The 17,908-nt window shown below is 40.5% G+C and overlaps 1 protein-coding gene across 1 annotated transcript in view; it reads right to left on the reverse strand.

The window, feature by feature from the left end:
- The window catches only part of LOC307041250 (receptor-type tyrosine-protein phosphatase zeta-like), a gene marked incomplete at both ends in the record, with an annotated part of 65,789 nt that overhangs the window by 17,277 nt on the left and 30,604 nt on the right, over positions 1-17,908 (reverse strand). Inside the window, 7 exons of the mRNA XM_079684559.1 lie at positions 1-36; positions 918-938; positions 2,461-2,546; positions 5,911-5,990; positions 10,598-10,736; positions 13,799-16,070; positions 16,893-16,933. The exon at positions 1-36 is cut by the window's left edge and continues 61 nt beyond it. Of these exons, the coding sequence (XP_079540685.1) occupies positions 1-36; positions 918-938; positions 2,461-2,546; positions 5,911-5,990; positions 10,598-10,736; positions 13,799-16,070; positions 16,893-16,933 (2,675 nt within the window). The remainder of the gene's footprint in view (positions 37-917; positions 939-2,460; positions 2,547-5,910; positions 5,991-10,597; positions 10,737-13,798; positions 16,071-16,892; positions 16,934-17,908) is intronic.

Genomic DNA, 17,908 nt, shown 5'->3' on the forward strand with positions numbered 1-17,908 from the left:
CGTCATCCCCATCTCCACCGTGCACGTCTGAACCTCCTACACACACACACACACACACACACACACACACACACACACACACACACACACACACACACACACACACACACACACACACACACACACACACACACACACACACACACACACACACACACACACACACACACACACACACACACACACACACACACACACACACACACACACACACACACACACACACACAGTTTTACGAGGCAAAGAGATGGTGTTCTGTGGAACTGCAATAATTAAATTGCTTACATCCCCAACATAATTATTTTCGATAAACCAACGCTATAAATGTCCCAAAAATACTACGTTAAGGTAAAAGTCTCAATGTCGAGAAATCTCTGAATACTGACTTTTTTTCTCAGAAACACAGAATTTTTTTTTTTTATCATAATATCTAGATTTTCAGTAAAAGAACTGAAAAGAAAAAAAATCAGGATTTCAACTTTAATTAAAACATTTGGAGATTTTGAGACAAAAAACGTAACTTCTTCCACTTTAATCTCAGTCGTCGAAACAAATAATGCACTTTTGGTCAGACATACGGAAGAGGACGAGGGCCACATGTGATTTTTTTTTTTTTACCTGACCAAAAGTGGACTTTTCATTGATTTCTGAGAAAAAATTCAGAATTCGGAGAAAAAAGTTCTGACTTTTCTTAAAAAAAAAAAAACTCTTTTGGTCAGATCCCATCCAAAAATGTACATGTTGCACTGATCCTCTCCAAAGTAAAGTTAATGGCACAGATCATTTATAATGTGATCCCTGCAGTCATTTGTTTCCACTTGTGTCACTCAGAAGCCGTGCATTAGTGCCTCCAGATTCCCACATTAACAACACTTTGCACAACGAGACGGAAACAGAGCGGTGAGAGCGAGTCTTACCTCGTAACTCTCCTTCAGAACCTAAAGACGAGGAGGCCAGACGATTCCACGACAACACAAACCAAAGAGGTGCAGAAATACAAATTACAAGACGACACAGAAAACCACAAACTCATCTCACAGCACAGAACATGCTGCTAAACACAGACAGCATCAGCACGGATAAATACAACGTACATTCAGGGGCTAAAGCACTGTGTATTTCAGTTCTTACTGCAACTATTATTTACTTCTACTGACGATTATTATAGATGAATCACCTCATCATTTGGCCTGAAGCAGGACTGCAGCATCTATTCTCCAATTTTCAATATAATTTGTTTTAACTGAGAACTACGGAAGCACTGAGAGGCAAATGTGACCCTTTTCTTTGTTTTTGGGGGTCAATTTACTAAATCTGAGCTAATTTCGCCAAAAACTGGTGAAAATCAATCAATAAATGAGCAATGATAATTGTTGTTGATATACTTGTTTATACGTTAGACGAGCATTACAACTTCGAACATTTAAAGAAATATTCTTACAAGCGAAAAAAAGGCAGAATCTTTCCCCTGATTTACAGTTGGAAAAAAGAAACTCAATTTTTATATTTACCTGTTTTTAAATCAGATTGAAATTATAAATGTTGTTACCTGGGTGAAAAAAAATCCTGACCAAAAAAACTAACAATCATACATCGAAACCAAAATAAATACCTGGCAAAGCCTTTTTTCTCACCCGTCATAGATCTGTTTTTGAACTGTTCTTAAGTCATGAATAAAGGAGGAAAGACTATTTAGATCGATTTAGAAAATGTGTCACTAGAAATGATTTGTCTAACTTGCCTCTCATAGCTTCCGTACAGAAAACACTGTGTTATTATTGATGAAAAATCGTCAGTGCCATAGTCTTCCATTTATAGTCATATTTAAATCAAAATGAAAATGAGATTTAGATGTTTCCATGTATATATTAAATGTTTTAAGAGATGGTATTCGATAAACCAATGCTATAAATGTCCCCAAAATACTACGTTAAGGTAAAAGGGAAAAGGATAAGAGCAAGACATTCTGTTGAGAAATAAGTCTCAATGTCGAGAAATCTGAATTAAAAGAAAATCTCTGAATATTGACTTTTTTCTCAGAAACACACAGAAACTAATGTTTTTTATCGTAATATCTAGATTTTCAGTAAAATAACTGAAAATAAAAAGTCAGGATTCCAACTTTAATCAAAACATTTTGGAGATTGAGACAAAAAACTAAACTTCTTCCACTTTACTCTCGGTTGTCGAAACAAATTATGCACTTTTGGTCAGATCTACGGAAGAGGACGAGGGCCAACTGTGATTTTCTTTTTTCTTATATGACCAAAAGTGGAGTTTTCATTGAGTTCAATAGAATCATCAAGAAACAATATTCAGGTAATGTTGCAGTCCTTCGTCAAAGTGTACCACTAACACATCATCGTGCATCATGCAGACAATCAAACACAACTCCCATTGAACACACACACTGACACTTTATTGTTTTGGTTTCAGCTAGAGAAGGAAAAGCAATCGTACCTCGAACTCTCTCTGGAAGCCGAGCGAGTCGTGAAGTTGAGACACGTGTTTCACAAAGTCTTTCACCGGGAAAGACGTCTGCTCGTCTGGAAGAAAAAAAAAAAACACTGAACCATGAGAGGGAGAAAACTAGGGAACGAATTCCTGTCGTGGGGAACAAATACTTTCTGTAGGGAACAAACACTTTCTGTAGGGAACAAATACTTTCTGTAGGGAACAAACACTTTCTGTAGGGAACAAACACTTGCTGTAGGGAACAAACACTTGCTGTAGGGAACAAACACTTGCTGTAGGGAACAAACACTTTCTGTAGGGAACAAACACTTTCTGTAGGGAACAAACACTTTCTGTAGGGAACAAACACTTGCTGTCGGGAACAAACACTTGCTGTCGGGAACAAACACTTGCTGTAGGGAACAAACACTTGCTGTAGGGAACAAATACTTGCTGTAGGGAACAAACACTTGCTGTAGGGAACAAACACTTGCTGTAGGGAACAAACACTTGCTGTAGGGAACAAACACTTGCTGTAGGGAACAAACACTTGCTGTAGGGAACAAACACTTGCTGTAGGGAACAAACACTTGCTGTAGGGAACAAACACTTGCTGTAGGGAACAAACACTTGCTGTAGGGAACAAACACTTTCTGTAGGGAACAAACACTTTCTGTAGGGAACAAATACTTTCTGTAGGGAACAAACACTTTCTGTAGGGAACAAATACTTGCTGTAGGGAACAAACACTTGCTGTAGGGAACAAACACTTTCTGTAGGGAACAAATACTTTCTGTAGGGAACAAACAATTTCTGTAGGGAACAAATACTTTCTGTAGGGAACAAACACTTGCTGTAGGGAACAAACACTTGCTGTAGGGAACAAACACTTGCTGTAGGGAACAAACACTTTCTGTAGGGAACAAACACTTTCTGTAGGGAACAAATACTTTCTGTAGGGAACAAACACTTGCTGTAGGGAACAAATACTTGGGGAACAACTACTTGTTTTGGGGAACAAATACTTTCTGTGGGGAACACATTGTTGTTGTGGGGAACAAATACTTGCTGTAGGGAACAAATACTTGCTGTAGGGAACAAATACTTGCTGTAGGGAACAAACACTTTCTGTAGGGAACAAATACTTGTTTTGGGGAACAAATACTTTCTGTGGGGAACAATCACTTGTGGGGAACACATTGTTGTTGTGGGGAACAAATACTTGTTGTGGGGAACAAATACTTGTTTTGGGGAACAAATACTTTCTGTAGGGAACAAACACTTTCTGTAGGGAACAAATACTTGGGGAACAACTACTTGTTTTGGGGAACAAATACTTTCTGTAGGGAACAAATACTTGCTGTAGGGAACAAATACTTGGGGAACAACTACTGGTTTTGGGGAACAAATACTTTCTGTGGGGAACAATCACTTGCTGTAGTGAACAAATACTTGTGGGGAACACATTGTTGTTGTGGGGAACACATACTTGCTGTGGGGAACAAACACTTGCTGTAGGGAACAAACACTTGCTGTAGGGAACAAACACTTTCTGTAGGGAACAAACACTTTCTGTAGGGAACAAATACTTTCTGTAGGGAACAAACACTTTCTGTAGGGAACAAATACTTGCTGTAGGGAACAAACACTTGCTGTAGGGAACAAACACTTTCTGTAGGGAACAAATACTTTCTGTAGGGAACAAACAATTTCTGTAGGGAACAAATACTTTCTGTAGGGAACAAACACTTGCTGTAGGGAACAAACACTTGCTGTAGGGAACAAACACTTGCTGTAGGGAACAAACACTTTCTGTAGGGAACAAACACTTTCTGTAGGGAACAAATACTTTCTGTAGGGAACAAACACTTGCTGTAGGGAACAAATACTTGGGGAACAACTACTTGTTTTGGGGAACAAATACTTTCTGTGGGGAACACATTGTTGTTGTGGGGAACAAATACTTGCTGTAGGGAACAAATACTTGCTGTAGGGAACAAATACTTGCTGTAGGGAACAAACACTTTCTGTAGGGAACAAATACTTGTTTTGGGGAACAAATACTTTCTGTGGGGAACAATCACTTGTGGGGAACACATTGTTGTTGTGGGGAACAAATACTTGTTGTGGGGAACAAATACTTGTTTTGGGGAACAAATACTTTCTGTAGGGAACAAACACTTTCTGTAGGGAACAAATACTTGGGGAACAACTACTTGTTTTGGGGAACAAATACTTTCTGTAGGGAACAAATACTTGCTGTAGGGAACAAATACTTGGGGAACAACTACTGGTTTTGGGGAACAAATACTTTCTGTGGGGAACAATCACTTGCTGTAGTGAACAAATACTTGTGGGGAACACATTGTTGTTGTGGGGAACACATACTTGCTGTGGGGAACAAATACTTGCTGTGGGGAACAAATACTTGCTGTGGGGAACAATCACTTGCTGTAGGGAACAATCACTTGTTTTGGGGAACAAATACTTGCTGTAGGGAACAAATACTTGCTGTAGGGAACAATTACTTGTTGCGGGGAACAAATACTTGCTGTAGGGAACAAATACTTGCTGTAGGGAACAATTACTTGTTGCGGGGAACAAATACTTGCTGTGGGGAACACATTCTTGTTTTGGGGAACAAATACTTGTTGTGGGGAACAAATACTTGCTGTGGGGGACAAATACCTTTTTTGGGGAACAAATACTTGCTGTGGGGAACAAATACTTGCTGTGGGGAACAAATACTGGTTTTGGGGAACAAATACTTGTGGGGAACAAATACTTGTTGTGGGGAACAAATACTTGCTGTAGGGAACAAATACTTGTGGGGAACACATTGTTGTTGTGGGGAACAAATACTTGTTGTGGGGAACAAATACTTGCTGTGGGGAACAAATACTTGTTTTGGGGAACAAATACTTGCTGTAGGGAACAAATACTGGTTTTGGGGAACAAATACTTGCTGTAGGGAACAAATACTGGTTTTGGGGAACAAATACTTGCTGTAGGGAACAAACACTTGTGGGGAACACATTGTTGTTGTGGGGAACAAATACTTGTTGTGGGGAACAAATACTTGCTGTGGGGAACAAATACTTGTTTTGGGGAACAAATACTTGCTGTAGGGAACAAATACTGGTTTTGGGGAACAAATACTTGCTGTAGGGAACAAATACTGGTTTTGGGGAACAAATACTTGCTGTAGGGAACAAACACTTGTGGGGAACACATTGTTGCTGTGGGGAACAAACACTTGCTAAAAAAAGAAAGAATCCAACTTGATCTGACAAGTCAACAAATGTGTGTGCTTGCCTGTGTGTGTGTGTGTGTGTGTGTGTGTGTGTGTGTGTGTGTGTGTGTGTGTGTGTGTGTGTGTGTGTGTGTGTGTGTGTGTGTGTGTGTGTGTGTGTGTGTGTGTGTGTGTGTGTGTGTGTGTGTGTGTGTGTGTGTTACCAGATGCTAATACAGCTGTAGTGATGACTCTGGGTGATGAGCTGTCTTCGATGTAGAAGTGAGCCGTCTGAAAACAGGTCCTGCACACACACACACAAAAACAAACACACACACACACACACACACATCAGACATCAACAACAGAGTGTGTTTTATTTTGAAAATCATTTTGTCTGTTCTGTGATTAAACAAAGCAGTCACATGTTTTATAAACACAAAGAAGTCTGGAAAGAGAAATAAACAAATGATTGTAAATAATCAAATATTTCATGATCAACACAATGTAGGAAAACATGGTTTAGTGTTATACATAAATACATCGAAACACCATCAGCATATTGTAAATAAAAAACAACAAAAATGAAATTTCAGAATTAATGTGAGTAAATCAAATGCAGGAAACATGTCTGAATCGTAAACTGAAAACTGAATAAAGAAATGTATAATGATGTATCTCTGTTTATCAGTATTTATATGTTTCGATGCTTCCTGCGTACTGATGCTGACGGAGATGCAGAAGATGCTTTTGTTTTCATGCGACTCTCCGTTAGCCCAGATGTTGGGGAACACACGTAATCTTCCCAAAAACACAGGAAACAAGACGCCCAGTTAATCCGTGACACGTTTTTAAACGGATGAGATTTCCTCTGAGGAACCTGCGGTGTCTCGGCCAAATGGGCAGCCGGGATTACCAGCCACAAAAAACAGAGATAAAAACACAGCAAAAGAACGAGCTGAGATTTTACAGATTAAAGACACAGTATTCTCTCAAAGAGTCTGAGGAGTGTTTATTTATCTACTAATACATGATCTGGATTTGACATCTAGACCTGTTTAGCACGTTTAGCTCATTAAACATGTTCATTAACAACTGTTCCAATAAAAATGGTTTCTGTTTCTGTAAAGAAAAGAGCTGGAGACTTTGTTAGGACAAAACAAAATCAATCAACTGTAGTAAATAAATATATATTATATTTCTGTGTTGCTTTACAGGCATATAAAAGCCACTCACTCACTAACTAACTAACTAACTAACTAACTAACTGACAAACTAACTCTAACTAACTATATAACTAACTAACTAGCTAACTAACTCTCTAACTAACTCTCCAACTAACTAACAAACTGGCTAACTAAGTAAGTCACTAACTAACTAACTGACTCTCTAACTAACTAACTAACTGACTCTCTAACTAACTAACTAATTATCTAACTAACTAACTAACTATATAACTAAACTACCTAACAACTAACTAACTCTCTAACTAACTCTCCAACTAACTAACTAACTCTATAACTAACTAACTCTCCAACTAACTAACTCACCAACAAACTGGCTAACTAAGTAACTCACTAACTAACTAATTATCTAACTAACTAACTCTAACTAACTAACTAATGTACTAACTAACTCTATAACTAACTAACTCTATAACTAACTCACAAACTAACTAACTATCTAACTCTCTAACTAACTAACTAACTAACTAACTCACAAACTAACTAACTAACTCTCTAACTATTTAACTCTCTAACTAACTACCTAACTCAGTAAATAAATGAATGCAAAAATAAAGTAAATAAATAATAATCAAAAGGTAAGTAAGCAAATTAGTAACAAATAAACAAATAAATAAGTAAGCAAATAAATAAATAAATATTAATATAAAACATTATTTGAATCACACTGGAGGGAGGAGAAATGGAGGAGCAGTTTTTATCTAAAATGGCTAAATGCTCTCTGAATCTGTCCCAGGACATGATGTGTCTGTGCATGGAGGTCAGTGTTTTTAGCTGTTAGCATTAGCTTAGCCATGAACTAACTTTTTTCTGCTGCTGTCAGAGAGGCTGCTCTTCCGCTTTGCTTTAACACAAAGTACTATTTAATGTTTGATTTTACTACTAAACGTCTTCATGGTATCTCCTGACAGATGGTGTTTGATGTTTTGAGACGTGTTAGCTTTGATTTCTGGCCTAAACATGCAACTCTGTTGTTCATTGGCCAATTTAGTGTATTTACGTTTATCTGCTGAGACTGAAACTACCTAATCTGATTATATCCATGTAAGAAGATCAGCCTCAACCTAAAAAAGGAAAACAGCTGCAGCTAAATATTTCTTAATCCATTGTATTTGAATAAAACATTATGTTGGTTAAAAACGAATGCACATTTACTGACCAGAAAGTTGAAATTCTAAATTTTTGTTTTGCTTTTTTTCAGATGTTCTTGGACGGTTGTTTTTCTTAGTAGCTGTAGCTTGCTTTTTCATCTCTTTGTTCTGTATAAAGGAACTACAGCACGGTCACATGACTTCACGTCCCCACCGCTAAGCTAAAGGTGGCTAATGATGGGCTGTAAAGGAACTACAGCACGGTCACATGACTTCACGTCACCATCGCTAAGCTAAAGGTGGCTAATGTTGGGCTATGAAGGAACTACAGCACGGTCACATGACTTCACGTCACCACCGCTAAACTAAAGGCGGCTAATGTTGGGCTTTAAAGGAACTACAGCACGGTCACATGACTTCACGTCGCCACCGCTAAGCTAAAGGAGGCTAATGTTGGGCGTGATGATGTTTAGTCGCCTCTTTTAGACACTTTTAGCAACCTCCGTTTTTAAATTCACCAGTGGGGTATTTACTGACATATTTTATGTCGCAGAACAGAACGTTACAATCTCTTCAGCTCTACAGACTTTCAGGCTAACAAACAAAAACACATCCAAAAAACAATTGACTTTCAGACGAGGGAGCGGAAAGGGGTAAAGTATACCGACACATTTCTTGGTTTTAGGACTCGTTCCTGCACAACTCTATTTATAAAAGATCCTGGGCTGTAACCTCGGACGCCCAGGCCTGACAACCCCACCATATTGTTTTTATTTTAGGAACCTAAACCCATGTTCTCTGCCAGATTAATAACCCACATTTCCTCCATATTTTCACAGATCTCACAGCAGCAGCAGAGTCCAAATGAGCACCGTGTAGTGGAGTGGTTAAAGGACACAACAGCAGCAGGATTAGAGCGCTTTGGCCTCCTGCCGCTCGCCCTACAAGACGCTAACACGATTCCCTTCTGTCGGACATAATCAGGCGGATGTCCTTTTCCCATCCTCTGACCCTCGGTGGACGCTCGTCGCTCTGCAGCCAAGGTAAATCGTTCTGAGGGGATTAATCCCCCCGCTGCCCAGATTATTATCGGTTTAGCACTGCTCAATCTTGGAGATACAACAACAAGCAGAGCGCAAAAACAAGAACAATATGCGGAGGCTCCAGCGCGGCAGATTAGAAATGTACAAGATATTACTAAGAGTGTTTACACTGCGTTCGACAGCGTGTCCTTGATCGGATTCTAAAGTTGGTTATTTCACGGTCTGAATGGGAGGCTTTTTTCTTTTCTGCAAAGTCAAATGTGTTTTCAAGCAGAATACGGAAGAGCATTTTGGGTTTATGTCCTCATAAACCATACAAAAAACAAGTTCTCAAAGAAAGTTTTGCTTGCTACAAATCCAGTATTTGAAATGTTTCGATAAAAAAAATGAAAAACAGAATCGCTCAAGGACAGAGAAAAGAATCTTCTGCTGCCAAAAGTGAAAAGCATTCAGTCGTATAAATCAACACAAGAGGTATTGTTTGTGAACGGGCTGCTCGTTTTTTCTCACACACACACACACACACACACACACACACACACACACACACACACACACACACACACACACACACACACACACACACACACACACACACACACACACACACACACACACACACACACACACACACACACACACACACACACACACACACACACACACACACACACACACACACACACACACACACACACACACACACACACACACACACACACACACACACACACACACACACACGGCTTTTTGTCGAAGAAGCCCTTGCGATGCTAACTTCCTGGTCAGCCTACAAAAACACGTCCTCCTTGCATAATCATGTTGCTCTGTGTGTCTGCTGGACATGTAAATGCTGACATGTTCAACCATAACAGTTTTTAAGACAATAATATGTCAGGGCTGTGTTTCTGTCAGCCTGTTGTGAACCTCTGCTGCTCTCTAGTGGCCAAAACAACAAAAATAACATTTAAAGGTCACCTATTGTGCAAAATCCACTTCTGCATGTCTCTTCCACATCAACATGTGTCCCCTCTTCTCCATGTCTCTTCTACATCAACATGTGTCCCCTCTGTGGAAAGAGACTCTGAAAGTTTCAGAATCAAAGATTCTCTCTCTTTTTGATCCATTTCTATAAAAACCTGTCTGAAAATGAGCTGATCAGATTTTGGTCACTTGATGATGTCATAACGATGTTTTGGCTTGTGTAACCATTAGCCAATCAGCAACCAAGGTAACCCCCCCCCCCCCCCCCTTATCACCTGAATCTCCTCCTAGAGCACCATTGAGTTCTTTGTAACCAAATGTCTCTCAGAGGGGCGTGGGGAGGGGCTCCTTATTTTCATCTAAAGTAACAGACAGAGAATCAGCACTTTGGAAACAGGGCTGAAACAGAGGGGATTATGGGTAATGCTGCAATGATCTGTTTGTTGTTTCAGCCAATCAGAGACAGGCTCTGTATATATCTGAGACCTGTGATATATTGATGATGATAGGGGACCTTTAGTATTTAACAGCATGCACAGCAGTACAGACCTCCAGTAGACGAGGATCCCGATGAGCACGATGAGCCCCAGGCCGGTCAGGGTGGAGATGACGGCCAGAGGAACCACAGCTTTCCTCTCTCGCTCCCGGATCGAACCCACTCTGGACTCATGGCTGCTGTTACTGGCTTCTGCGGCAAAATAATAAAAGTGGAAAGAAGACAAGTAAAACTATACTCAAGGGTGAATGAGAAAGTCAGAGGTATAAACATGTTGCATATGGGGAGAAGCTGCTCTGGTCATAGAAATGTAGTTCATTGAAGCGGGCAGAGCCAATATGGGTATTTATTTGTATAAAATGTACTAAAAACGGGATTTTACTCCATTAAAAAAAATGTGTAAATATAAGACGATATATTTAATAAGCCCATGAATGTAATTCTCTCTCCAGAGCAGCGTGTCCTCATTGAACTCTTTGCACAACGCCAACATAAGAGTAGCATGATCAATCAGACTCAAACACGACGTACAACCACTCTCACCCACTTTCCTACTGAACTCTTCTCTTGAAGGAATCACAAAGGCTCTCAAATCAAAATCCATCACAGATCAAGCGAGAAACTGATTCATCAGGATTCAGGAGCTGGAGTCAATCAAGCATCGGCATCAATGTAACTTTGAATAACGTGAAAAGAAAAGCAGTCGGCAGAAGCTGACCTCACTGAGCCGATGCTTCTGAATCCTGCCTTTATCGCCCGACAGCCAGTGAGGAAAACACTAGTGAGGGTTAACCTTGACTGTTTGCCAGAACGTACCTTTTCTGCACAATCGGACTCAGTTCAGCGGCTGTGAAAGGCGGGTCAGCGCTGTTCACGAGTTCAGAAAGAGCCTGTTGTGCGCTTTCTACGCTAAGAGTAAAACACCCATTCACTCACTCATCCATGCAACAGTTTTTTTGTCTGCCTCTTAAAGAAACTCCTGGACACAGTGGTGGTGATAATGGGGAGGGAAGGGAAAGGAAAAGAAAGGTGCGGACAGGAGAGGAGAAAGGTGATTTGTACAGAGGGTGAAGAGATGGAGAGAGTCAAAGAAGATCTGATAAGAATTAAAGACACGAAAACTTCCAACTGCAAAGATTTCCAACTAAATGTTTAACTTCCTCGTTCTGTTATTCTGTAAATCTGGCTATTATATGTGCAATAGCCTATATACAATCCCAACATCTTAATATGTTCACTTTAAAATGCTGCTACTTACAATATTTTTAATCATGAATGTTTACTTTTTTTTATTTAAGTATGCTTGTCTCTTTATTTGATCATTGTATTGTTTGCATTTGCCTTGTGATGTGTCACTTTTGCTGTAGCTGTGGGACTGATAGAGGACTTCTGCTCCTGGTGCAAAGGTGTTACAATGGCCAGGTACATCTCCAGTAGCATTAACGCTCTGCAGATTCAGAAACGATGCAAAGATAGAAACACTAATGTTCCAAGAAGCATCTTCACCAACCTGAGGAATCGTCACTGTATTGTAATGTAATGTTTGTCAATTGCCTGTAAAGAAGTTCTTTGATCGCAAGGTGTCATTTAAATAAAGGCTGATTGAGTCATTGTGTAGTCAGAGACAGATGCTGTGAAAACTGGAAGAGCTCTGCTGCTCTCTGGTGGCTGTGTCGGATACTTTTTTTGGCTAAATAAAATGTCCCTGAGCTGTACATTGGATTTTTAAATTGCAATTGAGGATTTTGGACATCCCTCTGTGTACTTTAACACGACAGAGAGCTTACAGGATATTAGACGAGCGATTATGAAATGTTCATTGGTCCACAAATCATAAAAATACGAGAATTTTGCTTTTTTGCTGAGTTGGAATAAGTACTCAAATGATATACTTAAGTAAAATTAGTAAAAGTACTGCATTTATAATCGTACTAAAATAAAAGTTAAAAAATTATAATAATTAAAATATATATGCGCATTAATAATACTTCAAGTAAAAGAAGTAAAAGTACTCAGTATGCAGAAGGTCCCATTTAAGCTCTATATATTTTAGTTATTTTATTACTTTATATATTACTGGTTAGCTTAACCTATAATAATATATAATCATGAATGCTTTGATTGATAATTGGTATTAATAATCTACATCTGCAAGTAGCTAAAGCTGTGAAATAAATGTAGTGGAGTACAAATATAAAGTATTATAATGCGAATATACTCGAGTAAAGTAATAGTACCTTTTTACTTCAGTAAGGTACAGTGTTCAAAGCGGTAAGCTCGATGAATTCGTGCTTTCTGAATCAATTTGTTAAAATAAATACAATTTAGGTTCACATTAACCATCAAGACTTGATCCTCTCAATTTAAATACAATGTTTTAAACTACTTTAAAACTTTAAATAATGGAATTAGTAATAGTAGTGAATGTAGTGTTAATGAATGTAGACATGTACTGAAGGTGTTAATTAAAAAAAAAAAAAAATTAAGGTAAAAAATGATTATCTGCCGATTGTCAGTTTGTGTTCTGCATACAAATCTTAGTTTATCTTAAAATGATTTCGAAGAAAAGGCATCGCTCTCAGGGTAATACAAAGTAAGTCACAATTTCTTGATGGTTTTTGGTGATACTATTATTCAACCACTAGCTAAACCAACAACTACAAAAAACACACCTAAAAATGATAGGTTAATTTAAAAAAGCTAGAAAATACACAGAAAAACCGATAATTAAAATACAAAGAAAGGAACCAATTGTAACCCAAACTAATAACATCTAATGTATAATAATAAATCAGTCTTGTAAGTTAGTTGTGAAAGAAATCATTGAAGACATGGTGACTTTGACTTCTTATTACTACACGACTTGCCTTTTTTACGCATTTGCTTCTCATAGACCTGAGCTGGATACCAAACCTCTCACCAAATGCATGCTGGGAAATGCTGCACCGCTTCACAACCATAAGCAGAATTAGTGGTTAAGAAAATTGAGGTATGACTTGTACAAAAAAAACTGATGAAGATAGTGATGGTGGGTTAAAACAAGTTACTGCCTCCTGTTTGGTGACTGTAACGAGGGGCCTTGCATGCATGACTTTTCTAGCTATCACAGAGAAAAATGAAATAAAAACGAAAGGTGGTTTTGTTGTTGACAGATGGTGGATTAGTCATCTTTCTGATGTCCAGCACTCTTCCTGGTCCCTTGGCATTTTGCAGGTGTAATGCAAGTGTTTTCCCCCAATCGACGGCTTTTTTACCTGCGACTGGCTCCTCCTTCTCGGACTCTTTTTCTGTGCGCTCGGGGATACTGAAGTCTGAGGACGTCTCGTTGTCGTACAGGCTTTCACCCTGACCTGAGCCGCTCTCCTCCTCCCTGCCCAGCGACCAGGGTGACGTCGAGGTTACATCAGGAACGGTTGGTGTCGCTGAGCCTGCTACCTCCGTAGTGACAGCACTGCCACTCTCGCTATCAAAATAAAACGCAGAGGAACGATCGTCCGAATCACCTGAGGACTGGCCGGACCCAGAGGTTGTGGGCGGAGCTGCGGTGCTAGTAACTTTGTTTGAATAAGTCAACGCGCTGTCTCCAGATCCCGAGGTTTGAACCCTGTCCCACTCCTGATCCAAGCCCTCCTGGGAGTAGGGGAACAGGGCCGAACCGGAGGCACTGCTGCTAATGTCTAAAGCCTGTCTTTCTTGGGTGGGGGTGAAGGGGGAGGCTGAGGGCGAGGAAGTTTGGGTAGAAGTTTGTAGGGGAGGGTTCTCATCTGATGCGGAGAACCAGGAATCCCTGACGCCAGGGGCTGCAACAGAAATGGGCGGGTCACTATGGGTGATCTGGAAAAGGAGGGAGTGTGAAGAGGGCGATGACGGCGAGATATTGGAAACGAGAGGCTGATGTAAGGACACACCATCAGATCCCGCTACGGACGGAGAACGTAGAAGATCGTCTATACCAACACCAGAGGCTGAAGGGACACCTACGCTAGAGTAAAGGTCTAAGCTAGCAGACGCCCAGGCGGAGGACGGCAGGGGGACGTGAGGAGATGCATGCAACCAGGACGAGGACTCCGAAGGCTCCAGAGAACAGTCGCACTCCAAGTCCACGCCGCTAACTAACGGAAACCCATCACCGCTAACCTCGGGGAGAAAAGACTCTATCGCGCTCCCCTTGGCGTACCTTGCATCGTCAAACGCAACTGGGAAAGAGCGGGATGACCCCGGAGTGGTGCTGGAAAGGGTGAAGTCGCTAGAGAGGAAAACTGAAGGCTGAAGGGTGGGAGACAGAGAGAGTGTTGAGAGAGACGGATCCCAGGAGGATTTGGACGGTTCAGAGGCAACAGACGGATCCGGCAACGTTTGTAAAGGAGGGGTACCGCTAAAGACTGAAAGGTCACCTGAGGACTGCGTCAAAGAGGAAGACCCGGACAACAAATCACCATCGCTATCATTATCATCTAACCCAACACCAGGGTCAGTCACCCAACCAGACAGGGGCTGTGAGGGGTGAGGAAGGGCGGAAGCAGGGAGCATAGGGTTTGAAGGAAAAGCCGAATCTTTGCCAGACTGCGGAGCGGTGGCGGCATGCTGGGAGTCCGATGCGGACAACAAAGGCCAGGACGAGGAGGGAGGGTCATGCAGGCAGGTGGAGGGGTCCGCAGTGTCACATAGAGGGGAAGAGGAGGAGGAAGAGGAGGAGGTGGAAGGGAGGACAGAAGGACGCTCACCAGTGGACATCGGCTGTGTGGTCTCCAAGAGAACGCCACCCAACCCCACAGAGGTTGTCGTAGATGAAAAATGAGGCATTCCATGACTTTTGGTCCTACTGGGAACAGCTTCACCGGAAGAGGAAGGTCGAGAAGTTGACGTTTTGATCTCTGGAAGACTTCCGGGTCCAGCAGACATGGTGGTGGTTTCTTCATTTATGGGATGCCCCAGGTCTTGGTTGATCTTGGCCCGGACGAAGGACGATGACGTTGTGCTGCTCATGTCACGGCTACGAGAACTCAGTGTGGTCGTGGTGGAGCTGAATGAAGAATGACCTTTACCACCTTTTGTCTTTGCACTTGTGGGTGTAGGAGTAGTGGTACTAACAACTACTTTGGATTCTTTTGGACTGATGCCTTCTAGAGCACCATTCGTGTTTGCATTGGGGTACAACGGAGTAGTGGAGGTGGCAATTAAGGTTTTCTTGGTGGTTGTTGTGGAGTAAAAGGGAGCATTGCCACTAAAGTCATCACTTCCCCTGGTTTTCGGGGGTGATGTGATCTCTAATGGACTTGTGGTGGTACCGCGATGTATGTTCTCTTCAGACTCGATTAGGACTCGACCTTGCAAAGTGGATCTGACCGTGGGATCAGTTGTGGTTCTCCTCCGACCAGTTTCTGCTGTCGTGGTTCTGATGCCAGGGAGAGGTAAAACAGGAGATGGAGAAGTCGTGGTCTTTGGGGGGTTTGTAGGAATCCAGGCCAGATTGTAATCCTCAGTTGGGATAGGTTCATTCCAAGACAGATCGGGTTCGTAGTTGCCCTGTTGGTGAAAAAAAAGGGGTTATGGAAAGTCATTAATAACAGAGACAACAACATTTTAACTCCCAACTCGTCAAAAACAGCAGCTTGGTCGTGGCTCTTGGTTTAAAACTTCGAAGCTCTTGGTGCTTATCTATCGTCTCGGACAGCATGTTCATTCATTGTTGTTATAGGTTATATATGAAAAAAAAAACATTACCCCAAAAAATTGCAACGAAAGCTTTCTTAACAGTTTTGTGTAGTATTAGGTGTCCCTAATAACATACGTCTGGCAAAATCTGTGACATTTTCAAGATTGCGTCCAAGATGGCCGAAAATTCCTTAAAATACCCTAACTCCTTCATAATTTATTCTACAGAAGTAATCTTTTTGGCTAAACCTATGTTTTGGGGAACTAGAAATCCATTGGACTTGTCAAAGGGGCTTTTCAAAATAAATATCCGCGTTCATAGAAAAAGTAAAGTTTGGCATGTTTGGATTTTACTTGATTGATTGATTGCGGTTTTGACCAAAAAGGAGGTCAATTACCGTTTGCAACGTAACTGCTGTTAGCCAAGTACAAAGGTTTCGTTAAGGTCTCTGCTTCGTGTGATAGGAACTGCGGTCTCCAGGGTTTGAATCCTGTATTTGCTTTATTAACATCTGTTACTTTGAGTTTCTAATAATGACACAGATGGGTTTACATTGGAGTTAGTTGATATGAATGAAGCATCTCTTACAGACGCTAAAGGGTGCGTCTCTGTTTGACGTGTTGGGAGTGAGACAGAGTTGAAAGTTAATTAATGATATGCAGTGTTTGATGAAAAATAAAAGGTTGTCTTACCTCTTCGTCAAATTCATTTAAATCCGGATCCATTGCATTTTCTGGAAAAAGGCACAGAGTGCATGATTAGTGACATAACACAAGTCTAAACAAGGACTAACGTAGCTCTTGTCAAACTCATAGAATACCACCTTTTATTCATTCCTATTTTGTTTTTAACATTTTCCTGAAGTATATTTACGTAAATGCTCAAATCAAACGTTTGAAAATGTATAAAAAACCAATGCAGAAAAGCAGAGACATATGACAAACGGTAAAAGCAATTAGAAAAAACATTGTGATCAGAACACCACGGAGAGGAGAAGGCAAATCCGTGGGACGCTGTATATCTTGATGTGTCAGTTTTTTGTTAACCTAAAACTCTGTATAACTTCGGTATTGAAACATGAATATGAATGTGTTGATGTTGATGAATGGGTGAAATGACACAGGGAGAAAATGGAAAAGAGGGAAAGGTTTTGCACACCACTTCAAGCAATGTATTGGCTTTATAATAACCACAACACGACATGGGGACAAACACTTGCATGCAACAAATCCGTCAGACTTTCATGCATGGATTCCCCCAAAGACACAACACAATAAACCTTCAACAAAAAGCATTTGAAATGAATCATCCGCACAGCACACAGGGGGTTGTGGCTCTTACCTGTCTGAGGCTAAGTCACACATCATGGAGACCAGATCAAACTGGTGTGTGAAGCATGAGGTGAGGTTTTACAAGTTTAATGAGGTGGATTTGATGGGAGGGGCTCAGGGTTTGAGGCTAAAAATCTACTTAAATTGATCAATGGAAAGCTCTTGTTGAGGTATATTTGGTAAATAAAATGAGGAAAAACTCATTCATAATTTTAGTTAATTTATTATTAGTTGATCAACAGAAATGGGCGACTCAAAAATCGCATTAAAAACACACAAAAAATATGCAAAAACATGCATGTTATCACTTACTAGTGATTGAATATTAGATGGATTTAGCAATAAACAATAATCTTCACTTGCGTTCATAGATAGCT

The sequence above is a fragment of the Notothenia rossii genome (genome assembly GCF_949606895.1).
Source record: "Notothenia rossii genome assembly, chromosome: 5".
NCBI lineage: Eukaryota > Metazoa > Chordata > Actinopteri > Perciformes > Nototheniidae > Notothenia > Notothenia rossii.